Source organism: Trichoderma atroviride, chromosome 7 (assembly GCF_020647795.1).
Source record: "Trichoderma atroviride chromosome 7, complete sequence".
NCBI lineage: Eukaryota > Fungi > Ascomycota > Sordariomycetes > Hypocreales > Hypocreaceae > Trichoderma > Trichoderma atroviride.
Window position 1 is genome coordinate 2030347 of NC_089406.1, and position 27937 is coordinate 2058283.

Genomic DNA, 27937 nt, shown 5'->3' on the forward strand with positions numbered 1-27937 from the left:
TGGAGCGCTTCTCGTATCAGTTTAGCCGATGTTCAATCTTTTCTGGCTCCCGAAATATGTAGCCTGGGAATATACTTGGATCTACACTACAAGTATTTGGTAAGTGTAAGGCGATTAAGTCAGCGATGCATCGCGGACATGAAGTAAATATCCAGCTTATACGGAATATTTCCACCATTGGTACAGCGGTGGAAATCCAGATAGAACAGAGTTCCCATACGAAGCAGCTATAAGCGGTCCAATGAGAGAATCGGCTCTTTGACATTAAAAGCAGAAAAAGCACATAACATGGTAAAACGAATGCTGGGCTTAGGCTAAGTGTATATAAAAGGCCGAGGGTCCGCCAAGAGATCACTCTTGTGCTCTGTACTCCCACAATTATCTAGCTTCTACCATTTATACCGACATAATATCCTACGATGATTCCTTCAATGAACAAGTGCGGCCGCAAGTTATGGGCTGGCCTTGCATTGTTAGCCCTGCCTGCAATTGCAAGCGCATCATGCGCCCTTCCTAGCACTTACAAATGGACATCGACTGGCCCGCTGGCGAACCCCAAATCAGGCTGGGTTTCACTTAAAGACTTCAGCCAAGTTCCGTATAACGGTCAGCATCTCGTCTATTCTTCGACTGTGAACGCAGCAGGTTCATATGGCTCGATGAATTTTGGTCTCGTTTCAAATTGGACCAGTCTCAGCACGGCCAGCCAAAACACAATGAACCTCGGCACAGTGGCGCCAACGCTCTTTTATTTCTCTCCCAAAAAAGATCTGGGTCCTCGCATACGAATGGGCTGCAACTCCATTTGCCTATGTCACGTCGAGCGATCCCACCAATGCAAATGGCTGGTCGTCCTCGCAACCGCTCTTCAGCGGAAGCATATCTCCCTCCAGTCCTATTGACCCAGCACTTATTAGCGATGGCACGAACATGTATCTTTTCTTTGCGGGAGATAACGGCAGCATCTACCGTTCTAGCATGCCCATTGACCAATTTCCATCCAGCTTCGGCACATCATATACAACGGTTATGAGCGCCGCAACCAACGACCTATTTGAAGCGATCCAAGTGTATACCGTCTCAGGCCAGAACCAATATCTCATGATTGTTGAGTGTATTGGATCCGTTGGACGGTACTTTCGCTCGTTTACAGCTACCTCTCTGAGTGGTACATGGACACCGCAGGCTGCAACGGAAAGCAACCCCTTTGCGGGTCATGCCAACAGCGGCACTACCTGGACGAACGACATCAGCTCCGGTGATCTTATTCGCAGCACAAACGACGAGACGATGACCATTGATCCCTGCAACCTTCAGCTGCTATACCAAGGCATGGCCGTTGGTTCCTCGGGAGACTATAACTCGCTACCATGGCGACCTGCCGTCTTAACTTTGGCCAATCCTGGCTCTAGCACTGGTAACGGCACTGGAAGCGGCGGTTCAGGCGGCAGTGGGTCTGGTGAAGCATCCCAATACGCCCAGTGTGGCGGTCTGGGCTATGCTGGACCTACGGTTTGCCAGGCACGTAACCCTCCTTCAAATCTTGGAAAGTGTCTTTGCTAACATGAGGACAGAGTCCCTACAAATGCACGTATGTCAACGAATACTACTCGCAGTGTATATGAGGAAGAGAGTAAATTATGGAGATTGAGGTAACATAAGAAGAGCGTTATTTTGCAATCTCATGGTAGTTTGTAGTATGACGTCCACAATGTGATCATTCATTTTTTTTTCATCGTTTCCAGACTCTGGACTGCTAGTTGCCTTACTAGTAGAAATTATCTGGGCTCCCCAGACCTCTGTGTCCAGGTACGCAGTTTGACAGGTCGGTAGTCCTCATTTGAAAATTGTAATGTATAGAGTTCTTGGCGTTTACACCGTGGTGAACATTGGTCCGCTCAAGGTTTACTGTCTCAATTGCCAGACCTCTTTATTCAGAAGTACCTCTGAAGAATGATTGACATTATTAAATGAGATATTAAGATTCACCACGAACACTCGATATATTGTGAGTGTGGTAGTGTGACTAGGTAGCTGTCCCTTCAGTCACATCAACCACTTCTATATCCAAGCCCACTTATCTCACAAGTACTTGATGTATTTACTTTGCCATGAAGAACCTATACAATTTCATTCACAGATCTTTCGACACGTATCAATCTACTTCAATTCGTTTCATCCGCGGGAAGCAAGTAAACAATCATCCGCCAGAACTATACTATCGTGAACCATTGCAAGTCAACTCCACGAGCCTCTAATGCTTCCGGCAATAGCCTCGGATCAGAGTTCATTATTTCTCCCGTTATCTTGTTCTTGAAAAACTCAAGAATGATCGGATCGTCTCCAATCAAAGGCCTCCCCAAGTCTTCGAGTGAGACCCTTTCCCATTCAGGGTGATCTTCCAACCTGGGGTCTGACAACGCCAACTCTCTGGTCTTTTGGTTGTAATATCTATGCTCTATTCTAAAATCTTGGTCCGGATGATCGAATATCTGAACCCGCCAAGGATGTTTTAGACTTCCTAGAAGTGCCTGGCCGTCGTTTAAGCCGTAAACAAACGATGATCCCACAAGTCGAAAATTTCCATCGTCGGTTTCGCGAAGGACAACGGGCGAGTTGCAGCCAGGAATAACACATATTATATCACCTAATCATTTGTCAGCACACAGATAGTTCAAGAAAAGCGATTCAAAACCCCGGCTTTGCTCACCTGGCTTACAGCCTCTAGGACCAAGGCCAATGTACCCTTCTTCAGTCTCCATGTAAACTCTCCTACCACATCTTCCAGATACCATATCATCAAGATAGTGACTTGAGTCAAGAGTCTCCAAAGGTTCTGCAGACTCAGAGAATATATGTCTTTTACAATATGCTCTCCACTCCGCCAATGTAGGCCACCCTTTGTCTGTTGGATTACGCTCCCTCAAGTCGTTCTGCAAAAGTGTTTTAACAAAGGCGTCTATCAGTGGTTCTCCGGTAACATAAGTCGCTGTATAAAGATTCTCCGGCTCCCACAAACGTATGGTAAATAAGGTAGCTTGCGGGTGTAAATAAGCATAAATCCCCACCCTCTTTACGGTCGCGCAGCGCAAACCTCTTACTAGGAATTTGCTGGAGTCCAAAAATTGATAATCAAGCCGAGAGTTTCCTGCCGTGAATTGCAAAAGTCCAGAGTAATATGGATGCCGTTTGTTAGACCTCAAATCCGGTACCCAGCTTGGCGCATCGTCAAAGTCCGATGTGCGATCCACAACATCGCAGCCAAAAATTTCCCACCGCTCGAGTAATTTTGTATCGGCGATAAAAGCATCAGCGTATGTCTTTGACACCGGCTGCGTGTAATCTGGACTAGTCGCCGCAACAAAGGCTGGAGGCACCATTGCCATCAGACCGTACACTTTGTCATGTCCATTGGAGCAGTCTCGGTGCGCAAAACGGCGAAACAAGTCGCTCAATGGTCGGCCTTTGCCATTCAAAGTGGAACTAGTAACTTTTGAGAGCGAGAGACGTTCTTCTCCATGATTCGGCTTGTCCTTTAGACATTCTGTTGCGCGGCGGAAAAGAGACCATGATAATGTTGCGTTGCCGACTTGTATGATGGCTAAGCGGTTTGCCAGATGAATTTCTTGAGCTGTCCATACTCGAGTAAACCATGGCCTTAGAATTAGGCATTCGATTGCTTTCCACTGAGCATCGCTGTACGGAAGTCTACAGTCGATATCGTACCACATTGGCTCTTCAGCTCCGGGAGATGTCAAACGATAGGCATCCAGCGTTGTTTCAACTTGAGCACCTAAATATGCCAGCGTTGAGATGGCAAGATCGCTGTCGTCTTCGGCTGGCCCAAGCCAAACAACAACTCGCGCCGCCAGGGAGTAAATATCAGCCATGCGGATCACCTGGGCGGCTTTCTCTGTGTTGTCATTTTGGTTGATACAAATAGCATCGATCCAAAGAGTACGAGACTTGGAAGTATAACGTAGGTGCCGTAGAGCAGACTCGAGATTTTTACCGATAGAAAATGTGGCTACACTGGCGTTTCCAGTTGAAGGTTTGACAAATGCGGTGCCAGGGTTGTTTGGTGATCCCCATTGGTATGAAAGAGCCTCAAAAACAGTGTCTTGCTCCCAGAATGTGCTTTCAGGAGGCAATTCATATAAAGCAGGGTCTATGCTGGGGTCGGGATGTTCCCATGTGGTCACAAAGTCGCCGTCGTTGGATCCATCAGATTCACTCTTTTGTGAAGCTTTGTTGTCATCTTCCCCTTCATCATCATCATCATCATCATCACCTTCATCACTTTCCCCACCAGTGGGGTCGTTGCAGAACAGATACCGGCCCTCGGGAGTTTCGAAAACCTCCCATCCCGCAGGTAATGTGCTCTGGAGCAGTTTTCGAGATAAGCGTGTGGATTTGGACTCATCTTTGCGTGCGTTCAAAGGTTGGTGAAAGATTGTGAGTAGAATAGCATCATGATATTGCTGAGCGGGGTGCAACTGGATAAGGCGAATTTCGGTATCTCGTAGTGGGTGATAATGATATGTACCAAGTTTTGCCGACATTTTGGAATGTTCTCACCCGCTGAATCCTGGATGAGTATTGGGCAATGTTAGGAGCCAATAGTATATTTTAGACCACCATCTGCAATGCAACCTTTTCAGATAGCAGATAGTGCATAAATGAATGTCGTAAATGTTGGGTCTAGACCTCTCCGTGCGCTCTTGGGCATAAGAGATTGGCCTGAATACAGACAACAAGTGTGGAAGCTGGCGATGCGGGGTATTAATGCATTGGTACGTCTGAGAAGAGTAGTATCAAGTACCACCTAATTACTATTAGTATACCTGTATGCAGCGGCATTAATAGAAATTTCGCGTGCAAGATTAGGAAGGTCTTTGATGCAGTGTTTAATCGAGTAGGTAGTTGCATCCCTATAAAATAGAACAATAGCTATGGCTTCTCACCATCTCATTTTATTCTGTTAAGGCGACGCGAGTACTCCATCGATGGTGAAAGTGTGAGGTCCGTCGAGAGTGAACGATTGCTTTATCAATCCGCATTTACGACCAATACACTGGCGTTGAAAATGTTGCGCATGTAGAAAACGGCCGACTTACAGAAAGCAGCAGTCTACCCAAGATAAACGGACAAACATTTCGCTGCGTATTGACATTTGCCTCTGCTGAAATGCTGCTAATGCCGGCAAATTTGCGCCGCTTTTGGTGTTTTTATCCCTGCTTCGCAATGCTTCTCCCCACTTGCGTGTTTGCGGTTCTAGTTGCCATGTGAAAATGTACAATGATGTCCTCATTTTTCTCTACAGTTATTGGGCCTTTTTACAGCGTCCTTCTCTATGAGCCCAATTTGGTTCACAGCCGACATGTAACCCCATCCTATTCAATCTCCGAATATTCTAGGCTGGCCAGCGCAATGATTCCTCAACACTCCATATGCCATCTACACCAGAACTAATACCTACTGTATATTGCTGATATATTTCGCCATGGCCGACCCTATCTCTAAGGATGATATTGAGATCAAAGCTGCTCCTAAAAAGTTGCCGATGGAGTCTGGGAAAGCTCACTCCAGCCCACATATTGCACACAGTCGCATTGTGCTGATCCCTCACCCTTCTGATGACCCCAGAGATCCCCTGGTATGTCTGCATCTTTATCCATCACTTATTGCATGTGAATATATCGCTCTTCGTAGCGGCGACCCTCTTCAGCCATTTTCACTTACATGTTAGACTGACTCTATATGTCATATAGAACTGAACGTTATTTAGGAAAGGCAGAGTGCTCGCCGCGCTCTGCCTGGCCTGCTTCTGCGGCTTCACAAGCGCCCTCGCATCGCAACTTGAGCTTGGCCCGCTCTCGACTCTCTATCATCAAGAACCAACGGCCATTGCCTACCAGAACTCCTCAGCCAATGCTGGAATGGTCATTGGTGGCATATTCTTCTACGTCCTGTCCTTCATCTTTGGCCGCCCTTCCATCTTCTTCTGGTCGCTTCTCGGCCTCATAGGCTCCGATTTGTGGTCGTCTTACATGACAAAAGCTGATCAATTCAACATCTTCATCGTGTCGCGCGGCTTTGCTGGCTTCTTCGGCACCGCCGTGGGAGTTCTCGGTCCGCGAATGCTCATTGACATGTTCTTCCTACACCAGCGTGGCCGCGCATTCACAATCTTTCACTTCTTTTTCGACTTTGGCACCGCTGCTGGCCCTTCTCTTTGCTCTTTCGTTGTACAAGGTTCTGGCAACGTGCAGTGGGCTTTCTGGTTCATTGCCATCGTCGCAGGCTTCGCGGCCCTCCTCGTCTTTCTGTTTGTTGAGGACACAACCTGGGATCGCACGCCTGGAGTAATTAACAACCCACTGCCTGAAGGCTTCATTTCCAACCGCATCGCAACTTTCTTGCCCGGCACTCGCATTGTCCCCCGTAAGTCTGTCGGCGAACTGGTGCGGATTGCCAGCGTTCCTTTCAAGATCGCCGCGACGCCAGTCAGCTTGATGCTCGGCATATTCACCTTATTCAGCTTTGGGTTCTCAGTTGCAATGAACTCTCTCACTCCTGTGTGGCTACAGAAGCCCGTTAAGGCTGGAGGATATGGCTTTACGCCCATTCAAAATGCACTCTGTAAGGCCTGCCTATTTTCTCCAATGTCTCCACGAAGAACTTACTAATTGCTGAACTTTTCTCCTCTCTTCTAATAGTCCAATTTTCACATTGGACTGGTGTAGCTCTCGCATTTGTTTACGGTCAGGCTCTTGCAGACCGCTTGCCACTATGGCTTGCCTCACGCTTTAACAACGGGACTTGGAAGCCAGAGTATCGCTTGCACGCGTTATGGTTCCCAGCACTCGTGTGTAATTGCATAGGCATAGGCCTTTTTGGCTACGCCTTGCAGTATCATACATCATGGGGCGTCCTGGCCTTTGCATCTATTCTGGTTATTTATGCCTCGATGTGTATTACACCCATTACAGTCAATTACTTATCCGAGTGCTTCACCAACAACGTCGAGGAGGCCGCAATCGTTCTCAATACATTTCGTATCGCCTTTGGGCTGTCTGTTGCATTCTACATCACTCCTTGGGTTGATGCCATGGGCGTTGGATGGACCTATGGTTTAATGGCTTTCATCATGATCTTCAGCTGGCTTTTTGTCTTGGCACTTATGTGGAAAGGCCATCAAATCCGCCAAATTGACCCGTTCGGCCTCATTTCAACTGAGGAGGGTAAGCATGTTCTCATCGATGAAGAATCGGCATAGGATGAGGACCGTATTAGGTCTAATGCTTCTATTGATATCTTGTTATTCGGCCGAGGGACCTATTTCGGAAAGCTTATACTCGGCCGCAGGGAGGAAAAATGAACGCGGTATAACTCTTTGATACTGCTAGTTTATGAAATAAAATTTACATTCTCATTGAACCATATGTTGGAGAGCTTCATATTATCTGATTCATTTATTCTGAAAGCTTCAGTTTGTTTTGACATCTCACCATATTTACTGAAGGCCATTAACACTATGCTCAATATAGAAAGTTTCATTTCAGACTTCTAAATAGACATCTGCCACTGCTCTACATGAGGTGTCAATATGTCTTCAAGTTTTCCCAAGTAGCAGTTAGTCAAAAGAACTTAACGCCACAAGCAGACGCTCATTCCTTCGGATACAGCGTAGAATCAGCGACTTCAACCACCCACAGATCCCACGCGCGTTTCGCCGTCGTCGCCACAGACGCAGAACGCTCTCTAGCCTCATCATCATTCAACAAGCGCAAGTTTTGCATCGACCCGCCAGCAGCGGCAATCAGCCCCACGGCAGCGGTTTGGATCGCAGCGTTCTTCTGCGTATAGATGGCATAAAAGACGGCGAGCTCGATCGACTCGGCCGCAACTGTATAGCCGTGACCACGCATCAGCGTCACTTTATTGCCGTCGTCGAAGCGCTTGGCCAAAGCCTCGCCCATGTACATATTGCGCACCAGCAGATCCGGCACGTTGGGCGCGACGACATCGTTGGCCGAGTCGTGGACCGGCACGCCATCAGGATTCAAGAAGCCAGCCATGTGGTAGCACGGCTTGAGCGGCACGCCCGAGATGGTGAAGGGAATCACCGACTCGGCATGGCTGTGAACCACGGCGTTGATGTCTGGGAAGCGGCAATAGATCTCGGAGTGAATGTATCGCTCAATATAGCCTTGCGCCGAATTATTAGGGTTGGTCGGCTCTCCGTCTGATACGCGATATTCGATTATATCGTTCATTGTAGCAATCAGTGCGGGCGCGATGCTTCGTGCCATGTAAAAAAGAGACGGGTTCATGGGATGGCGGAACGACAGATGACCGTATGCATCGAGCACATGGTGAAAGTGCAAAATGTGGCTTCCATGTATAGATTTGTAGCATTCGCCTTTGAGCATCTTGGCACCAACCATAATTTACTTATCTCCAAAGAAAATAGCAAAGATTCTCAGCCGACATAACTTACTTTATGGCTACGGAAGATTTAGTTGAGCGTCCAGTATCGGCAACCAAACTAGACAAATGCGGAGTAACAACAGTGCTGGGCAATTAAAGCCTCATATGGCGAAACGCGCTCTCAAGATTAATACGTAATATGAAGCCCACTGGATGTTGCTTGATAGCCAACTAATACTCGAAGCTTTATACATTGTACCACCCATCCTTATAAGTGCTCTCAAACACACATATCTACAATCTGAGTCTAATGGTCGTTGAGCTTATTACCCTGACTATTGAGCCTCTTTTAATACAAGTAAAAGCCGCTTATTTCACTGAGAATGCTATTAAAACTCGAATGTTTCTTGAATCTAGAGCCGAAATCAGTCAATTTATATAAATTGCAAATGCTATAACTCATAACTTCCATCAACCCGAAAGAGAGATCACACACGCGGCAAGTTCCGCAAGAGGACATACGCCACCTTGATATAACTTCTCCACCCTTAACCTAGCGGGCTAGGCAATCTTGGAGAAATATTTCCGTTTCCAGATCTGATTATTATAGCCCTATGTGGTGGTGGAGATGTTAAACCTGGCATTGATGAGTTAGAAGCCCTGCTAAAAAGCATTAGCTTAATGGCTTGCTTGGCAGAATTGCGATTGCTCACTGGGAGGACACGGCAGGATGTGCTAGGACATATGCGATCACAGTCGAGGCATAGTGGATAGGATACTTGAGATCAATAGGCATATACATATGTAAATGTAAGAAAAAAAAAACTACATCTGTCATTCTCTTCACAAAACTACCTATAATTCTTCAACAAAGGCATATTTCGGTCCAAGCACGGCTCCCGCGCCGTATGTGGGGCCGTCCCCAAGTTCGGCTCCGGGCCGGCACCAGCGCAACTAAACACTTGGCATTACGGGGAGGGGGGTTGGTTGACTAATTGGAAAATGAGTAATTTTGGAGCTCTCGTTACATTCTGGTACGCGTACGCAAAAGATTCCATGCTGTCAGCCTGGCCTGGTGAACTTTAGAGTCTCCAAAGATGACGCCATTGTTGCCCGCGGTTAGGATTACCAAAAATGGCATGTGTGAGAATCCACGCACTCGGCATTCAACTCAGCGGCCACGAATCGCACAAACATTTGCTCAAACAACAATCAAGGAAAAAGCATTTTTTTTGAAAAGGAATAAAAAGAATCGAGTAGTAAAACAAGCACTAAAGCAAGGCCAAGAAAAGAAGTTGCCCCAAGTGAAGCGCATTCCACCACCCCGCACAAAACCGCCCGCAAATAGCTAATTCCTGCTTTATAAGCCGCGCCATCCAAACGGCAAGCCCGCGGGGACATACCGAATTAGTGAGGCAGATTTATCAGCGACTTCCCCGTTCATCATTATACTATTGCGAATAGAGAGATTGGAGGAGACCTGTCTTGCGCCATTCGTTGCTTCATCATCGTCATTCCCGCATCTCATATACATATAATACGCAAACTCCTCCATCACCTTGCTTCACACATACCAGTCTCTTCTCACTCACTCATCTAATCTCATCTCATCTCATACACTCCCATTCAATCTCACCAAACAAACAAAGTAAACAAAACAAACACAACCCAAAATGGCCCCCCCCCTTCTACGCAGTCATCTCCGGCGTAGGCTCCGGCACCGGCGCCGCCCTCGCCCGCCGCTTCGCCCAATCCTACGCCGTCGTCCTCCTCTCCCGCAAACCCTCCTCCTACGAATCCATCGTCGCCGACATTAAAGCCTCCGGCGGCACCGCCATCGGCATCACCGCCGACGCCACCGACCCGGCCGCCACCGACGCCGCCTTTGCCCAGATCGCAAAGGAGCTGCCCGGCTCAAAGCTCGCCGCGGCCGTGTACAACGGCGGCAGCGGCATGGCCCGGAAGCCGTTCTTGGAGCTGACGCTGGAGAATCTGGATGTGAGCCTTCAGGGCGCTGCGTAAGTTTTTTTTTTTTCAACTGTTCAATGTTCAATCAGATGTACTGACAAAATCACAAACAGCAAGGGCCTCTTCATCTTTGCTCAAAAGACGCTCCCTCTCCTCGTAGACGCCGTCGACTCCTCTCCCAACCCTCCCTCTCTCCTCGTCACCGGCGCCACCGCCTCAGTCCGAGGCTCCGCCTTCTTCAGCACATTTGCCGCTGGTAAATTCGCCCAGCGTGCCCTCACCCAGTCCCTAGCCCGCGAGTACGGCCCCAAGGGCGTGCATGTGGCCTTGGCTGTCATTGATGGCGGCATTGATACCCCGTGGGGCAAGGGAACGGTATTCAACAACGGAGTGGAGGATGGCAAGATTAGCCCTGATGCTGTAAGTTGCTTTGTGAATCTCTTATTACATTTCTACTGTAAGGCTAACACGCGTGGTTCAGATTGCCGAGAGCTACTGGCACTTACACTCGCAGCACAGATCTGCCTTCACTCAGGAGCTGGATATTCGCCCATATGTAGAGAAATTTTAGATAACTATAGCGTATGTGATATAATTAATAATACAAGTAAAACTGAAAAAGCACGTCCTTTAGACAATTCATTTTATAGACAGTGTGTGTCCCTAATGAAAGAAAAAGAGTGTAATCTCTCGGCGCGTCGTCAGAGCTAAGCGCCGTCATAATTCATAAATCGTGCAAACCCCATCCTTGTCCATTCAACATAATAAAGGCAGACAAACTGCAGCGGTATCAAATAGTAGAAAAAGATGGAGAAAACGGGTACTGATAGGAGAGGAATAGCATGAAAGAAGTAGAGAGCGAAAAGAAAACCCTTGCAGCGGCGTTGTTGTATTAAATCTCAGATTCCACATCTGGCGTCCGTCCATTCAAAGCCCCCATCTTCTTCACTTTGCGGACCGCAAACTTGGCTTCATCTTTGGCAAACCGCGCGTTGCGCATGGGAAGCCACTGCATCAGCCCGCGTTGCTTACGGTGCAGGTCTCGGCTCTTCTCCTTGTAGTTCTTGTACGCCCTGATGGGATTCTTGCTCCCGGTGCTGGCGCTGCTCTTTCGCGAAGTGTTAGTCCCAGCCGATTCTAGGGAATGGCGGTCGTCACTACCTTCAGACGGTGCCGAGCCGTATGTTGGGTCTGTTTCTGTTCTCCGCATTCCAATCTCTGGAACCTCATCGTCGTCTTCATCATTTTCATCCGTGTCTACCTCGAAATGCTCGTGTCCTTCAGTATCGGCGCTGGACATGTGATTGTGCATCAGGTTTTGCGGGTCTTGGCCAAATGCTCCGGACCAGTCAGTGCCGTCTTTTGCAAGCCAGCGATCTTTTTCTTTCTCGTCAGCATGCGCAAGTACATCTCGGCCCTGCGTTAAGGATTCATCATGCAGCTTCTGCACAATCGGAGGAATCTCGGGCTGGACTTCTTGTTGTCGTACGCCCTCTGCAAAGCACGCCTCCCAGGTTTCAATGGTCTCGCGGGAGTCGCTGTCGGTAACAAACCGAATATGATCCATATCAGTACCAGCAGAAAAGCGACCTTTGAACCGAACGCGTCCAACCTCCTTGATGTCCAGATCAGGGATGGAAGCAAAGTTCTCCTCGGTGATGTAGTTTTGAGATAACCGCGTGGGATTGTTGCATTTCCAAATGGGAATATCAAATTCCTTCTCTTGGTTGTCGACAAGCTCCAGCAACCACAACGCGGCAAACGCATCAGGCCCCCTCTTACCGGCGGGATGGAATTCAATAAAGACGGGTGATTTATATCTGAATCGTACAGGTAGTCGAAGCTTCTTTTCGTCCTCAGCAACGCCAATGTTGAATATCATGCTGCCCTCTTCACGAACAGAGTGGTCTTTCTTCACATTGGCAGTAGAGCCTCCAGTACGTAGTCGGAGCCGAACGTGGCTGGCTGGCGCATAATTGGAAGCAACAATTGTGTCTGATGTAAATTCAAATGAACCGATATCCCAGCCCAGCTGTGGAGGTGGCAGCTTGAGCTCAACAGACCGGAAGAGGAGAGAGATACGGATACGGCCGAAACCGATGCCACCGTCAAGAGGATACCATCGCGTTACCTCGCTGTTGGTTTGCATGATGTCAGATAGCTTGAGAGGAACGACTCCGATTAATGGATCGTGCTCTCTATTGCGAGAGTCCCGAACGCCAACGGTAACAATGCAGGAGCGCCAATCTCGGATAAACTTTTCAGTGCCGGCATTGAAGATTGGCTGTGACGAAACCACTTTGGTTCGAGTCTTGTAAACCAAATCATCGTTGACAAGGATGGTGCAGTAAGAGCTCGGCAGTTTCTTGCTTTGCTCTTCCTTGACTTCGCCGGCTTCTGGGCGTGCGGGCTCGTACTCTTTGCCTTTGCGGTTGCCCTCTGAGCCTTTGACATTAGCTAGCTCCAAGCCCACAATCTGATGGACAACGATGCTAAGAACACCCGACGGCCAAAGAGGATCAGGCGGCGTATGGACGGCGGCGTCTTCCTCTTCGTTTTGAATGGTACCCCAGTCATCGTGGAATTCGGGCCTGTCGCCAAGCTCTTTGACAACATTAACATTGTGGCCATCAGTGCGAAGCGCTTTGCGGAACCGCGTCTTTCCGAAAAATCCAACTTCCCAATGGAGTTCACCAGGCATGACAGTATCGGGTTTGAGACCGCTCAGCGTAGACACATGCTGGAACATCTTTCCGGGGTGCTGGATGAGCTCCTGGATACTCAACTCAATTTTGCCAACCTCATCGTCGGCAGATGATCGGTCACTATCCCAAAGCTCCACTGATAGCTGCTCGTCAGCTTTAATGAGGTCACTGGTAACCAGCAAGCCGCAAGTCTCTTCGAAAACAGGATTGAGGTTGTCTTGGATAACTCGGGTACAGAATTGGGGCTTGCCAAACTTGCTCCAGCTGATGGTGATGTACGGGTCGGAACCACCGCCCTTGCTGCCACGCTGGTCCTGCTTGCTAAGGCCAGTAGCTTTGTGGATTCTAATGAAAATGACGCCAAATGCTTCTGTTTCCTTTTTGATGTCGTCTCCTTGTAGAATACTGCTCATATCAAGAGTCAAGCTCTTGGGAGCAACGTACATGGAGGCTGTAGCTTTGATAGCCCAATTTACAAAGTTTGAGATGAGAGGCAGATTCAAAATATTGACACCTCTCTGGAGCATTGGAGTACAGCCGGCTTGAACTTTGGGCACACCCATCAACGTTATCGTCATCGTTTTGAGGAACGGGGGTTCAGGGCTAAGCTGGAATCGTACACGTGCGGTGCAAACGAGACCAATCAGCTCAACCCATATCGGAAGGGGAACTCCGAAAAGGCCCTTGACTCCAAGGTAAAAGACAATCTGCATGCCCATGTTGCGGGCCTTGGAGGCGATGTCAGCTCCTGAGGGCTTGGCATGGTACCCGAGGGAAACCTCCATGTTGTAGAATGCGCCAGCTTGGGAAACAGCAGCGAGTTCGTCTTCGTCCATTGTCTTTTCATTCTCCTTACGGATTTCGTCCTTGATGTCTTGTACATGAGAGTCAGGGAGGGCTCTCATGTTGAGAATTCGAATGGGATTGTTGCCTTGGGAAATATCGGCAACTCGCACGTGCTCAATAACACCAGGAACAGATGCTGCCATGACATCTTCAATGCTGTCTGGGGTTTAGCTACTTTTTGTATATAATGGCAAACTGGGAGCTGTTACTTACGTATCTGCAACACCGGCAAACATTTCAGGATTAATCATGCCCCAGAAAACACCAATGGCAGTATTCATCCATTCAACAGACTCCGGAATCAGGTTGATGGTGGCAGTTTCGCCACGCTCCTGCTCACTCGACCACTCCAAATCTCGTCCTTTTCGGATCACATCCTGCACCCACAAGTGGACGCCAGAGGTGACGCAGATGGCCAGGGGAATAAGACCGAGGAGCCGACCACCAAACAACCTTCCAAAGAAGACGATGCCCATGAAAATTCCGGCACATAGGAGATTCGACCGCATCTCAAGGGCGGTAAACATGGGTTCATAGCTGACAGATGGAGTCTTGTAGAATAAGACGGATGTTTTTTCACTGCGAATGGGCACGTCGGAAGTCGACCCCTCCTGGATTGGATCGGGGGGCGCAGTCACGTCTTGAGCATGGCGGTATTCTTCTCCGGATTGCTGGGATGAAGTGGCTATTGTGGCATGTTTACCCAAGTTTCCGTTGGGAACAGACATCTGCTCAGGACATTAGCAACAGCGCTTTCTTATTTTTGAATAAAAAGTAATGAATCTAGCTTAATGATTCTTACCTGCGGGTTTTCAACTGCCTCTTCAAAATCCATATCGGCGTCGCGAATCCCAACATCCTTCCCCGTGACGGGATCGCGCACTTTGCGCTGGCCCCTTTTCTCGAGGAGCTCGTTTTTATGAAGCTTGACATCAGGATTGCGCTTATTGCTCTTCAACTGATTGTCGATCTCGGCATCGCGCTGCTTCTTCTCAGCGTCAAGCCGCTGCATAAACTCCTGGACATTGGGCACGCGGTTCCTGGCGCTGTAGTGCTGCGCCGAGGGCATCGGATGGTCGTCGACATTCATGGCGCCGACATGCAGAGTTGGCTCTGTGTAGTAACAAGGTATAAGCGGCGGCAGCCACTATTTCATTCAGTCGTGTAAGTTTCCAGGAACGAGGAGAAAGAAGGTGAATGTTGATAAAATCCCGGGCTAGGTAGAATCCAGTTGTGATGCCAAAATGAGCACAGCCAAGGTTTCGGCCAAGCGCCGGGCACAGTCAGTCGCCGGCGGGGAGCAGCTTTTGGCAGTCGAGAGCACTGAATCAACGGACGAAACTCAATTTCTCGCTGCCATGGCTCCAGCTATATTGTGCAGCCGACGGTGCCGTGGCGAGGCAGCGACACCAGCCGCAAACCGGATCTGCGCATCCGACTCGATGACGTACAGTGATGCGATCCAGCTGCTTAGATTATCAGCTAAGGCGGCGCATCAGCCAAATTGGTGGGGATCTGGCTTCCAGCTCGAGCTGCAGATAAGCTCTTGCAGCTGGATGGAGATTTTGCTGTTTGCTATGCGGCTGAAGAAGTCTCTTGGCCATGGCATTTGGCTGCAATCGCGCTTTCGTCATGATGGCGATTGAGGCTGCAGCGTTTGAGGCGCGCGGGCCATCTGAGGCACTGCCAGATAAGCATCAAGAGCCTCTTGCAGTGACTTGAATGTTTGCATTGCATTGGTTCTGAACATGGCCGGCCCTGTAGCAGCAAGAGACAAACGTCGGCAACTAATCGATGACAATATTTGTCTCAGCTGAAACAGCGCCTTATGCGGGACGTAACAATCATGCCATCAACCAAGTCCCAGCACGATCGCCGCAGCTGGAGATCTTGGAAATGCGTGCAGGGAAGGGATCGGCCCCCGATTGCGTAGATGGCGCTGACGCCAGCAAGTGGGGAGACACGAGCTTGCCTTGCTTTGGGGCCAAGCCACAGTGAAACGCCAACGTGGCGCTCGCTCAGTGGGACTTTCAGCTGTCAGAAGCACGTTTGCTGTAGCTTCAATGCAGAGCTCAAGCTGCCATATCGGCACTAGGTAGTAGTACTTGTTTTTCATCTTTATACTCCGTCTCTTGGTTTCCTGTCGTTTTCTTTGGTTCTTGAGTGTAGTGCGAATACCAAGGAGGCGTAGAAGAATAAATAAACGGGCTGCTGAATCATGATTGTCAAATTAGACAAATTAATGCAGCAGCAAACACAGCAGGGCTCAGCTAGCGCAGGATTAAGCATCATTACACGCGCAACTTACAGCACGATGATCGCGATAAACGTGATGCCAAGACTCCCGTGCAGCTGCGGCGCCAAGAACCAGCTTCTATACGCTCTTCTCCCTTTATTTCCTTAGAAAAGCGTATCCATGAGCAGGGATTGCATCCGATCCGATGGATATTGCTAGCGAAAGCTTGGCAGTGACTAAGCCGGAGCTCTCCGTCCGCTGGCCATGTTCAATTACTTTGCCCAGTTGCGTTTGAATCCTGATGGAATTCCCTCCACTATTTACTCGAATCAGCAAGACAACAAGAGTCAATTAGAGTCTACGCGGCCCCCCTGACAAGGAGGGACAAACACGGCATAAGCACTTGAAGCCGCAAATATCAGTTCTGCCTGCAGAGGAAGCTAGGAACAAGAAATGTGCGTCGTTGGTAATTTATATGAGACGCAACAGCAATAACCAAATGCCAACTATACTACCTGATGGGCAATTATGCCACATCTGTGCATATCCATACGTATTTTCCCAAAACTCGCTATCCGTGATTATGACAATACCTTGACCAATGCAATATACTCTTAATTCTGCTCACCCAGCCCCAACAGCTCATCGACTTGAACGGCCAGTTCAATACTGTGTTGCAACACTGAAATCTCATCACCATTCAACCACCAAGCTCGTTCATCCACCATGCAGCTCATGTCCTTTTTCCCACCCTTTTCCCATTTCCCATCCATCATCCAGAATATCGGAACTTCGTAGTTGTGCGGATCCACCAGCTTGTTCTTGAGTAGACTGCCGTTATACCAAAGCAGCTTGTCCTCTTCGTCCGTATGGGCAATAACAAAGCTACACACAGTCTTGTTCTCCATGTCGTCTTCCTTTCCCCATCCAACAATCGATCCGTAGTGCTTCTCGAATTCATAGCTCGATCCAGCAAGCTCCAACCCAAGCCACCACGTCTCTTTGTCTCCATACGTAATCTTGTACGAGACTTCCTCTCGGACGTCGTACGTGTTTTGCCAAGCTATATGAAGCAAGCCTACCAAAACCTCAGGCCGGGATTTGTTGAGAACGACGACTCCCGAGTCACATTCTTCTGCGTAGTCTTTAGTCCAGACTAGAGACTTATTCATCGCCGGCGATGGCTCCTTGATCTGCTCTTTCCACCACTTGTGTCTGTCTTGGAACGCATGTTGCCACAACAGCCGGTCGTGAAACAAGTAGGCCCCATTGTTGACGTAGGCACGCTGTTCAAAGAGCACGTCGGGAGACTGTAGAAACACGGCATCGGCATCGAGTACAATGACTTGCTCAAATCTAGATGCTAGAGCTGCAAATGGCTTAATGGCCCAGCCCCCCCTTCGCAACTGCAAAGCGGCATCGTCAAAAAAAGCCCATACATCCAAAAACTCTGTATTGTGTGTTTTATCGAGCGATGAGAGGGCGTCGCGACGGTGCTTCGGTAGGTCGTTTTCCCCGGCGTAGGCGACTTGGATAGGCAGTGTGCAGCCAAGAACACCTCTGATGGAAGCAATCAAGTGTCCTGCAAATCTCACTGATGAATCACTCCCTCCAGCGGAGATTACAATCCCTTTTGAGCCTTTGGTGTAGGAGTCTCGTAAGGCACTCAGGGGCGCCGTGCTGTCTTGCTTCGTATCCGGTGGTTGAAGGAAGGGAAAGAGAGAGACGGCAGTCTCCTCAATAGCATGAACGAGTAAATGCTTGTCTTGCTTGGATAGTTTAGATCCCCATTGGCTATCCAGAGTGGTAATCCATTGACTCAAATTCCTCGACCGTTGCCCGACCTCCCAAAACTGATATTTAAAAGGAGGCTCGATGGGAATTCTGCGATACTCGCTCGACGTTCTCAGAATAGAAGTGATGGATGGATTAGTTGTACCTGATTCGTAGATGGCTTCCAGAATAGCGTCGCCAGCGCCATTGATGATGAAAAAGTAATAGAGTGCAACCGCAGTAGCAATAAACAAAGTTCCTACAACCCTCGGCCGGCGATGAAGGTAACCGCCAACATGAGCGAGCGTCTGATTGCCAAGCATCATGGCATATGAAAAAGACGAACAAACACAAACGACAAAAGCATCTAAAAACAAAACAAACAGATTAGTAGTATCAAGAGTACATGTACTCTATGATGGACCTAAAAGAGACCCCCTAAACCATATACCTTGAACGGGCATTTCCAGTCTGGGATGCCAAGAGAAGAGTCAAGATGAAGCGGGAACTCGGTCTCCGACTCAAACAAAGAAACGAGCGAGGGGATCTTTGCCCAAACACATGTACACGTACCCTTTACATTGCTACTCCGTCATGGCTTGCCGCGCCACAAGCAGGGTGGCCCGCCTTGTTACTTAGTGTGGTCTTTTGCGAACTCAAAACTCTCTCCCATGCCATTGCACATGTTCCATCTCCAAATCCCATATAACCGTGCCCCGGACCTACTGCTTATTGCGGCAGCTTTTTAATTATTCATAACGTTAATAGCTTACTTTATTCTTATTTTTTGTGGTAAATTATGCTCTTTTCTTACCACGAGCTACTCAATTGAAGTGAATTGGGCCAGCAAAACTCAGCTCCTCCCGCAGCCCGTGTCTCGGCTTACTTCCTGGATAGCTACGCACTGCGCCACGCACCCACATTTCTAAACACGAGGTTCTGCGCCCATTCACGCGCGTTGCTGGGTTTATCTAAGCCGCAAAAAAAATAATGATGGTGCTAGTGTGAGATAAGCTCAGTAAGGTGATGAGCCTCGGAGCGAAAAAAAAGCCTTCTCCAGGCCTGAAAAGGCTCAGCAGTACAGTCAATACCTATATTCCCCTGTCTACTTGACAGATACTATATACTCCACACATTCTGGAATTTTTGATGGTCGTGTACATCAGAAGCTACGGCTGTAATTCCGGTAGCCGGTATAACCGACTCAGATAATTTTTCTTTCTAATCCAGCCTCTGCCAAAAATGCTTTGTGTTAGGAATTGGATCCATGCTATATACTAGCCACAAGAAGATGAGGATTAAACAATCAACTCCACTAGAACATATGCTTGCTCTGAACAATCATCCTGCGGGACATGGATTGTGGGTTTGACCCATCACCACCTCCAAGGAGAGTATTGTGTGAAGGTTATAATAATACTATTGCTCAATATTTGCGCCAGCCTCAATCTGCTGTTCGCTTCTCGTATTGATGCAATGCACGTATATGATCACGCCTTGCCATTTACGTTAGTTGACATCGTTGCTATGATTCGCAACTCCTCCCCAACGTAAATATAATCACAGCATGCTAGTTACGCTATTTAACAGTGCTTATTGCCTAATATGTAACCAGTCAAGAAGTCCAAATGGTATGGACGAATGAGATGTCCAATCATAACTCTTAGATTTACTCATATTGTGCCTTATTAGTAGTGAGTTTTGCTATTTTTATAAGTCAATGCCAAGAGGTCGCTGAAAAATGACGAAAATGTATCTACATTCTATTTGGATTGGGATATTCGAATCGGTTTTCAGAGTTTTCTTTCAATTATTTCAGGCAGCTACGGACGAGCTGTACAGTAATTTTCACTCCATACTTCCAGTATGCTAAAGACTTATGATACATGAACGCATATAATGTGCCAACTACGCTCATAAACACTGAAAGCCAAGTTCGTGGATGGTGGAATTCTCAATGTATAGATATCTACACTTACGTATGCATGTATAATCATATCAATGTAGCTGAAGCTCCATTGTTGTTTCTATAGCCTTCAGACCCAGTCATGTCCATTTCTCCACAAATCACACCACCAAGATATTGAAAATTCCGAGCTTATATGATTCTCCATTGTACGAATCTTCATGGAGGGTAGATTATGAGATGGATTACGGAAATATTAGAAATCCAAACACCCAACGACTTCTCCGTCCTCTTTGCCGAGGGACATCCTGCAGACAAATTCCGCGGAATAATACTCAAACAGTGCCGGCGGTGTAAGAAGAATTCTTGTCAAGTAAAGACTTCGTATCGAGGGCAAACTTGTAAAATGCAAATCATATTCCTGGTTGGTTCACTAATCGTGCCCGACTGGATGCAGCATCTATCAAGTCACACAATGTTCAATGCTCTCACCACCATCAGGAGCCCAGGACTAGTATGTATCAGGTAGTCGCATGTCAAAAATAGACATTGCGTTCTTGCCGAAAGGGGACATCTGAAACACAAGAGTACCCACTAAAGATGGCTTGCCGCGTCGTGATGCTGAGGCGCAGTCGACTTCAGGCAATGACTCTTGGTTTACGCTGCGAGGAATTCAGGCTGATATGATCAGGTACAAGGCCATGAGTGGGGTATTGGAGTCGGCTGCATCTTGTCAGTTGAAAAGACACGCGTACTCCAAAGTGGAGTAATATTTGGAAGCAGGGTGCAGATAGTATATAAACAGAAGATGGGTACGTTGGTTTGTATAATTCCGGGAGACAGGGTAAGGACTTTCGAAGATATATCAAGGTCAAACGAATGCTGCACGTTTTTAGTATTCAAGGCGCCTGAGCATTAGTCAAGTACACATAATAAGTATAACAAGCGTTCAGTGTTTATTGGACCCTCAGAAAGCATGCTCAGTATTACAATATTATACTGCCGCGGCTTGCTTCCATGCAAAAAAAACTTACCTTGTCTTCTAGGTTTTATTTCTAAAATATGCTTTTTGTGATCTTTACAATAGCTACTTTGCAAAGCTTTCTCCCTTCATAAATGTGATCCTGCTACTTCGCACGTATTGTGAACTCAAGACGACCTTTACTTGCATTTCCCTCGTGTGTCTACCAGACTGAACTCCTTCCAAGAGATTTCAATAGTGCCCTATTCATGTCATCTATGTCTTTTGATGCATGACAGATCTCCCAGCATTTCACAAGGCTTGATAAATTTTGTTTGCTTCTCACAGCTGATTGCAAATGGCTAACCAAGTCATCGCCGTTTGTGTACATGTAGGTACCTACCCAGGTACATGTAGGTACCTATTAAACATCTCTCAGACCGCCTCATACATATCATTGTTAGTGAACGTTCAAAGGCTCAAACAAGTCTAGTCCTGTTTACTTCAACAAGAAATTAACGAAAACGTCTAGAATCCCTTGTATACCCGACATCGCGGTATCTCGGCTCGGTTCCCAATCTAGAAATCGACGTCGCCTAGTGTTCCTCATCCGATTCTAGAACATCAAAAGCAGCCTCTTTGACCATCTTCGACACGCCACCAAACGCACCAGACATGCATGCCTTGCTGCGCCACCGATCCTTTGAAGGATTTAAGCAAGTTGTGCTCGACCCAGACAAACAAACAAACAAAGCACGTGTTGACGATCGGTCGAGAAGCGAGATGCCAAAGCTGATCAGCGTATTGTGAGGCTTCCCATTAATTATGGAGAACACACGTATTGAAGCGTTGCTGAATACACGTACGCCCGCTTTTCCCGTCGTGTTACAGCTAGCCCAGCATTTAGCGACTGGCGACAACAAAGCAGTTAGTCCCTAGCAATCATCGCCACCAAGATTCAACACTCTAGCTGCGATTTCACGTAGAGGTAGATTAATACAGAATCCTAGGCTCAATTTCTCTCGATACGCCGCCGTAAAATCTTAGCAGTGCAAAAAACCAATCCATCAAATGGCTTAGCGCCAACAATGACCGCCTGCGCCTCGAGTGACGTCGACGGAGCTGGTGATCGCTTGTCGCTTATGCAAGCCGGAGATCATTTTCAATGTCATCGTCCGCCACCCGCCGCCTCGTCTTTAGGCAATGAGGATCATGAACAGGAACAGCTCTTGGCGTTCAGCATGCACGTTCCGCCGTGTTAGCCTTGGGTCCCTTTTGAATGCGTCAATTCCTTTCATCGTTATATTAAATTCTGGCCATGCACGATGCCATGTGATATAAAAGCAATCTCATAGCCACCTCCGCATCTTCAATGGGCGCTAGCTCGATAATATCACATAAGTCCTCAGTAGTTGTAGTTGCACACATAACACGCAACAGACTTCGACCAAGATAAGCAGCGGCAAACTCTTCTTCCAACTTCATCAGACAAACCGCAATCGCATCCGACTCTCATATCGCCTCATCCACCATGACCAGAGAGCCGGCCAACGGCGACGCGCCGCCGAGCTACACGCCTACAGCGCCCGAACCCCCCCAACGGACAGACAGATCCGCCCAGCAACATCGACATCACAGCCTCGTTTGCAAATCTCGCCATCTCAGCCGAACCGCCAACCGGCATCCCCAGCGTAGACACAGCCCTCGCGCATCTGAAGCTCCTCCACGCCATCCACTCCCTCAAAGAAGACGTGGGCTACAACGATGGCCTCTGGGGCCTCTGGGACGACCGCGCCGACAAGGACACCGGCATCATCCTCGACGGGGCGCTGCCATCGGGAGTCAATCTGGACAGCCTCAGCAAGGATGAAAAGAACAAGCTGGCGCTCAGCCGTCTGCGCGAAAAGCGATGGGCCATCTTCCTTGCGCGAGCCGTGGATCGATATGAAGCATGGTGGAACGCCATTACCAGACAAAAGGAGATGCTGACCGAGGCGGACATGATGAAGACGCATGGCTCTAGATATATTGACTTTCCAACCAGTGGAGCGCCATTACCTTGGAGTGATGATAATATCCCACCCTTGGGTAAGTATCCATGAATCGCTACTACAACTTGATCATCGATGTTTGGTTGAACTAATATGAACTCTAGACGTTCTAATGGTCATGCACGCCCACATGTTGAACCCCAGAGCCTTCCTAGAAGACACCACTCGCACAAACATGATTGAATACTGGACCGCCGGCATGCCATGGCTGCCCGTGAACAATGCCATCTCCACAGACTTTTCCTACAACGCGAATGATGAGGCGAAAACCAACTGGGTCGCACGGACAGGGCTCAACTGGGACAACATAGCAGACCCCATGGCCAAAGATCTTCGTTGTCCGTGGTGTAAGGGTGGCTTAAAGGTGCCATGGACAACCTGCGGAACAGCCTCGGAGTCAGAAAGGTACTGTCAATAATTCCACCATTTTTACATTTGATAATTCGACTTCACCTACTTACAACCTCTTACAGAGCAAAAGGCACCATTGGAAACGGATACGGCGACGGAAACTTCTCTCACGACTGCCCCAGCTGCCGCCAGCTCATCACCAAAGAAGTCCTCTCCCTCTCCAAATTCATCAAAGACTCCTCCCTAGTCCTCAGCAAAACCGTCCCCATGCCCGGAACCATCCTCTCCATGGTATCCGGCACACCAGAAATCATGCCCGAGCCGCCCTACTCAATCGTCTACTCGCGCACATTCCCCAACCGCCTGATCCAGTTCGAACTCCGCTCCAAGATCCTCGACCTCATCAACCCGCAAGCCCAGCACCCCTCCATGGTCGACGTGCGAGAGCTCATCGAAAAGGCCACCAAGGACAGCCAGGTGATCCGCCGCCTCTACGGCAACGCCAGCCGCGCACGCCGCGCCATCCTCCCCCCGCGAGGCCAAAATGGCCACCCGCAAGATGATGAGCCGCTACTGGGAAAACTTCTCGCCCTTTGCCCTCGACCTGTGCGGCGCCGTCATGCGCCAGGGCGTCTTCATCGACAAGATGGTCAAGCTCGACTGGCTTCACAGCCCGGCCGCGAGGGCCACCATGGGCCGCCTCATTACCAAGTACGACCGCTTCGTCACAATCATGAAGAAGCATCCTGACAAGATGGCCGTCCCGACGCTGGATGTGGATTTGGCCTGGCATACGCATCAACTCACACCGAGAGACTACTACGCCTTTACGACAAAGTTGACTGGGAAGTTCATCGACCACGACGACAAGATTGACGAAAACGCACTGAGCGAAGCATTCGAATGGACCACAAAGACATACCAAAGCCTCTACAACGAAGTATACAGCGAATGCACATGCTGGTACTGCGAAGGTAAGTCAAAAACAATTCTCCCCTTACCCCCCCTATTCTCCCCAAACTTTCATCATTTCATTTTCCCAAAGCTAAACAGCCAAAAGCCGTCCGCGAATCGCAATGCTCCAAAATCGGTAAATTCCTCAACATGTCCTCCAGCCAAAAGCTCGCAGACTCCTTCCACGCCTCGGGCTCCGCCAGCCTCTGCCCGCCCGACAACTCGGCCCACATCTCGGCGCACAACTCGATCCGCACGCTCGAGACGAATCCCTTTGTCAGCGCCCACGCGCGCGTCCGGCAAAAGGAGAAGCTCGACGAGGCCTACAAGAAGGCGTGCAAGCGGGCCGAAAAAAAGGGCAGGACGCTGCCGGCCAGGGACCAGTACTATGATTACAATCACTGGGGGTATCCGTATTACAGTAAGAAGCCGTATCTTTTCATGATATACATTATACACACACACACACACATATGCACATTGCATGTATACTGACACAACATCCCAGTGTACGGTCCGTTCATGTATCCCATCTACTTCACCCCCGGCCTCTACTACGGCTGGGACCCGTGCTACGTCTCCTCAGGACAAGGTGCCTGGGCAAACTGCGCTGTTGGAACCTGTGGCAACGGCAACATTGCTGCTGGTGGCTGCGGAGGTCCAGGAGGATGCTCTGCTGTAAGTGATATTGTCGTGTCTCTCCACCCTTTGATCTCCAGTTTCATCATGGCTAACCAGACGATTCCTACAGGGTGGCTGTGGCGGAGCAGCTGGTGGATGCGGCTCCGGCGGCTGTGGAGGCGGCGGATGTGGAGGAGGAGGAGGATGTGGAGGTGGCGGCGGCGGCGGAGGATGCGGCGGTGGTGGTGGATGTTAAAATTTTGTGCCCTTCTATACACTATTTGATGATTTCGTAGCGAAACTTGCGATGCTTGATTGCTGGCTTAACGTAGCCAAGACGGGTGTACAGACATATTAAACGCATAATGACCACAAGGTTAGCTGTCTATGTCTGTTTATTTAAATTCCTCTAACTTGGTATAATATCTGCTGTGGGTGCTATGTGCGCCTCTCTTATGCTCGTGATATCCGTAAACTCCATCCCATCCTAAGTCACATCAGTCAAAATAGTCAACACGTCCAACCCTTGAATCAAAATTAGTAACCGTACGCGGGGCGGTATGAATGTCGCTCGATAGGCAACGTTGGGAAATCAGCTGGCCTTTTGGGATACGCCATTGCCATTCGTCGTATAAGCCTCGACAGGCGTTGGAGGGTCATCTTTGACAAAATGCTCGACATCCGGCACCACCTCTCCTTCGCTAACAATGGGAAATGGAGTGAGAACATGGCTAATGTCTCCCCACCATTGCTCGCCAAATCGCCGGTACCAGTCCACTGTCATCTGCAGCCCCTCCTCAAACGTCGTCTTCTGATCCCATCCCAAGTTTCGCAGCTTTGAGCCGTCAACAGCATACCGACAATCATTGAACGGTCGATCATGGGTGTACTTGACCCATTTTCGAAACTGCTCTGGAGTATCGTGGGCAATATCCATGGCCGAGAGGATTTTGCCGCATAATTCGAGGTTGGAGATTTCGTCGGTGGAACCAACATTGTACACATGGCCAACCTGGCCTTTGTGAAGTATTGTATCAAAGGCATCTGCAGCATCAGCAGCGAAGAGATATCGCCGAGTGGGGCTGCCGTCGCCATGTAAGACGACAGGGCGCTTGCGATTGAGTAAGCAGATGAATTTGGGGATAATTTCTAGAGACAGAATTAGACATCATCTGGAGCCGATCTGATTGCCGTGACATGAACAAAACTTACTCTCGGGGTACTGATGCGGGCCATAGACATTATTGCTGCGCACAATAATGGTGGGTAGTTTGAAGCTCTTGTGATAGGAGTGGACCATCATTTCGGCCGCTGCTTTGCTTGCAGCGTAGGGGTTGGTTGGGGCAAGGATGCTGGTTTCCTGCAGCTCATCTTCGCCGTGGCCCACTTCGCCATAGACTTCGTCTGTCGACACGTGGATGAATCGTTTAACGCAGGCCTTCTTGGCGCTCTCCAAAAGAACGTGCGTGCCATAGACATTTGCGTGAGTGAAGCTATAAGAGTTGCCAAAGCTCAAATCCACATGCGACTGAGCTGCAAAGTGCATCACGGTGTCAATGTGATAGCGTTGCATGCAGTCGAGGACTTCGGAGGGATTTGTCAAGTCGCCGTGGTAAAAAGTAAAGTTGCGCTTGTCATTGAGGGCTCTGGTGTTGTTCAGAGCAGAGCAGTAATCGAGCTTATCAAACGATACAATGTTGTAAGCGTGAGGGTATGTCAAGGTGAGATGGCGAACAACCCAGGAAGCACTTTGGAATGACGGCAACAGTTAGTCATGCATATGCAGGGCGGCAGGTGTGGCACTGGGGAGCCGCAACGTGGGCTGGCAGACGAGCGATACGCCGTTAAAAACTTACATGAAGCCCGCTCCACCTGTAATCATGATATTCCTGACGCCTTCACGAGGCTCGAACTGGGTGGTGCCCGTGAGAACAGGCGCCTGCTGCCAGATGTCAGGTTCCTGAAAGTAGCTGCGATGGCCATTCATGGCGCCTAATCACCATCACGGGTCAGCTTCCCCATCTTGGGCGAGGACAAGTGAGAGGCCGGTTTTTTGCCAGTTGGGAGGTGCGTGCATACCGTTGGCCACGGCGGTCTTGACCGTGGGTCTCCAGCCAGGCTTCTGAAGCGCAGCAGAGGCCATGAGTGACTCGGGGGGTTCTCGTGGAATTCATATTCACAGCCGGCGTTGCTCGGCTGGGCGATGGATTTTGGCTGCAGGCGTGCCGCTGCAAGGGTGATGAGGGTGACGGAGGCGACGAGGGCGCTGCGTCTGAAGAGTGCGACGACGAGGGCGACGACGAATAGTAAGAAGACGCCGCAGAGGCAGGATACGAGGCTGCCGGCGACGCTGGCGACGACATTGGCGACGGCGAGTGGGAGAAGCAGCGGCAGAGGCTCGGGTGTAGGCCTTGGAGCAGCCGTTTCATATCACGACGGGCTGCGGTTTCCTCGGGCTGGGTTTGCGCAGAATGGTGGACGGTGTCGATCCAAGCAGAAGCGATCGCTGGCTCCAAACGGGCAGGCGCCAGCGGCGGTTTATATTGCGCAGGCCCCAAACGTCACTCGCCTTTGCCAGGTTTTGTTCCGTGAGCCGCGGGCAATGTAGCGCTACGTCTGCCAGCCTCGAAATTGGCTGACGCTCAGCTCGTCGCAGCGCTCGCAGCGTTGGCAAGGCTTCTCGTGTTTACTACAGCGCTCTCGCTGCCGGACAAGGCGCCGACTGCTCGGTCCGTGGCGAGTCTCAATCTCGGCGCTTCGTGCGAGGATCGGATCGGATCTGCCCCTCTGGACGGCTGCAGCGACTGAGCAGACAAGCGGCGGTGGCAGCGGTGATGACGGCGCATCCGCAGGAGAGGGTTTGTTCCATCTGGGGTTCCGGCCCGTCAACCTCGTTTCAACGACTCGAGCAGCGCATCGGCCTCGTCGCTGCTGCTAGCACTGGCCGAATCCACTCTTTGCAGACGATCCAGCTCTGCTCGTGATTGATTTGGCTGTTTTTTGTTTTTAATTGCGATATGGGGTGGGAACGTCTCACCAGCGCCTTGTCTGCAACGGGCATGGCGCGGATGCCTTTCTTGGCCAGCCCCGTCGCTGAGTACTTGAGAGATACCGGCATTGCAGCACACAACG

At 49.3% G+C, this 27937-nt stretch overlaps 10 protein-coding genes across 10 annotated transcripts; 5 read left to right on the plus strand and 5 right to left on the minus strand.

The window, feature by feature from the left end:
• Nucleotides 1-419: 419 nt before the first annotated feature.
• TrAtP1_012675 (uncharacterized protein) lies at nt 420-1563 on the plus strand (the record flags this gene model as incomplete). Its single annotated transcript, XM_066115633.1, has 2 exons — nt 420-632; nt 769-1563. 2 exons carry the CDS (start codon nt 420-422, stop codon nt 1561-1563), a joined length of 1008 nt encoding a protein of 335 aa, XP_065971732.1.
• A 498-nt stretch (nt 1564-2061) lies between these two features.
• TrAtP1_012676 (uncharacterized protein) lies at nt 2062-4720 on the minus strand. The gene is made up of 2 exons (XM_066115634.1): nt 2711-4720; nt 2062-2647 (listed from the first exon to the last, which is right to left on the minus strand). Exons 1-2 carry the CDS (start codon nt 4560-4562, stop codon nt 2214-2216), a joined length of 2286 nt encoding a protein of 761 aa, XP_065971733.1. The 5' UTR covers nt 4563-4720; the 3' UTR covers nt 2062-2213.
• Nucleotides 4721-5636: 916 nt separating this feature from the next.
• Nucleotides 5637-7279, plus strand: TrAtP1_012677 (uncharacterized protein; the record flags this gene model as incomplete). The annotated part of the gene is made up of 3 exons (XM_066115635.1): nt 5637-5656; nt 5789-6642; nt 6720-7279. 3 exons carry the CDS (start codon nt 5637-5639, stop codon nt 7277-7279), a joined length of 1434 nt encoding a protein of 477 aa, XP_065971734.1.
• A 391-nt stretch (nt 7280-7670) lies between these two features.
• On the minus strand, nt 7671-8499 carry TrAtP1_012678 (uncharacterized protein; the record flags this gene model as incomplete). Its single annotated transcript, XM_014088293.2, has 1 exon — nt 7671-8499. The coding sequence occupies exon 1, from the start codon at nt 8448-8450 to the stop codon at nt 7671-7673; it is 780 nt and encodes a 259-aa protein (XP_013943768.2). The 5' UTR covers nt 8451-8499.
• Nucleotides 8500-9567: 1068 nt separating this feature from the next.
• On the plus strand, nt 9568-10972 carry TrAtP1_012679 (uncharacterized protein; the record flags this gene model as incomplete). The annotated part of the gene is made up of 4 exons (XM_014088444.2): nt 9568-9574; nt 10130-10451; nt 10515-10821; nt 10883-10972. The coding sequence occupies 4 exons, from the start codon at nt 9568-9570 to the stop codon at nt 10970-10972; spliced, it is 726 nt and encodes a 241-aa protein (XP_013943919.2).
• Nucleotides 10973-10980: 8 nt separating this feature from the next.
• Nucleotides 10981-15847, minus strand: TrAtP1_012680 (uncharacterized protein). Its single transcript, XM_066115636.1, has 3 exons — nt 14755-15847; nt 14166-14680; nt 10981-14108 (listed from the first exon to the last, which is right to left on the minus strand). The coding sequence occupies exons 1-3, from the start codon at nt 15040-15042 to the stop codon at nt 11294-11296; spliced, it is 3618 nt and encodes a 1205-aa protein (XP_065971735.1). The 5' UTR covers nt 15043-15847; the 3' UTR covers nt 10981-11293.
• Nucleotides 15848-16802: 955 nt separating this feature from the next.
• Nucleotides 16803-18287, minus strand: TrAtP1_012681 (uncharacterized protein; the record flags this gene model as incomplete). Its single annotated transcript, XM_014088445.2, has 1 exon — nt 16803-18287. The coding sequence occupies one exon, from the start codon at nt 18285-18287 to the stop codon at nt 16803-16805; it is 1485 nt and encodes a 494-aa protein (XP_013943920.2).
• A 3629-nt stretch (nt 18288-21916) lies between these two features.
• On the plus strand, nt 21917-25061 carry TrAtP1_012682 (uncharacterized protein; the record flags this gene model as incomplete). Its single annotated transcript, XM_066115637.1, has 8 exons — nt 21917-22085; nt 22440-22916; nt 22984-23284; nt 23353-23707; nt 23769-24204; nt 24291-24605; nt 24693-24862; nt 24936-25061. 8 exons carry the CDS (start codon nt 21917-21919, stop codon nt 25059-25061), a joined length of 2349 nt encoding a protein of 782 aa, XP_065971736.1.
• Nucleotides 25062-25187: 126 nt separating this feature from the next.
• On the minus strand, nt 25188-27795 carry TrAtP1_012683 (uncharacterized protein). The gene is made up of 4 exons (XM_014088447.2): nt 26885-27795; nt 26662-26797; nt 26018-26553; nt 25188-25954 (listed from the first exon to the last, which is right to left on the minus strand). The coding sequence occupies exons 1-4, from the start codon at nt 26946-26948 to the stop codon at nt 25398-25400; spliced, it is 1293 nt and encodes a 430-aa protein (XP_013943922.2). The 5' UTR covers nt 26949-27795; the 3' UTR covers nt 25188-25397.
• On the plus strand, nt 27045-27413 carry TrAtP1_012684 (uncharacterized protein; the record flags this gene model as incomplete). Its single annotated transcript, XM_066115638.1, has 1 exon — nt 27045-27413. One exon carries the CDS (start codon nt 27045-27047, stop codon nt 27411-27413), a length of 369 nt encoding a protein of 122 aa, XP_065971737.1.
• Nucleotides 27796-27937: the final 142 nt, after the last annotated feature.

What these genes read in the sequence shown, in the direction of transcription:
- TrAtP1_012683 (XM_014088447.2), bottom strand. Translation starts at nt 26,948, where the DNA reads ATGGCCTCTGCTGCGCTTCAGAAGCCTGGCTGGAGACCCACGGTCAAG. An exon ending in CAAGACCGCCGTGGCCAACG is followed by an intron (nt 26,798 to 26,884) that starts GTATGCACGCAC and finishes GATGGTGATTAG; the next exon opens with GCGCCATGAATGGCCATCGC. An exon ending in ACAGGTGGAGCGGGCTTCAT is followed by an intron (nt 26,554 to 26,661) that starts GTAAGTTTTTAA and finishes GTCATTCCAAAG; the next exon opens with TGCTTCCTGGGTTGTTCGCC.
- TrAtP1_012680 (XM_066115636.1), bottom strand. Translation starts at nt 15,042, where the DNA reads ATGAATGTCGACGACCATCCGATGCCCTCGGCGCAGCACTACAGCGCC. An exon ending in AGGCAGTTGAAAACCCGCAG is followed by an intron (nt 14,681 to 14,754) that starts GTAAGAATCATT and finishes TGTCCTGAGCAG; the next exon opens with ATGTCTGTTCCCAACGGAAA. An exon ending in TTTGCCGGTGTTGCAGATAC is followed by an intron (nt 14,109 to 14,165) that starts GTAAGTAACAGC and finishes AACCCCAGACAG; the next exon opens with CATTGAAGATGTCATGGCAG.
- TrAtP1_012676 (XM_066115634.1), bottom strand. Translation starts at nt 4,562, where the DNA reads ATGTCGGCAAAACTTGGTACATATCATTATCACCCACTACGAGATACC. An exon ending in TCCTAGAGGCTGTAAGCCAG is followed by an intron (nt 2,648 to 2,710) that starts GTGAGCAAAGCC and finishes ACAAATGATTAG; the next exon opens with GTGATATAATATGTGTTATT.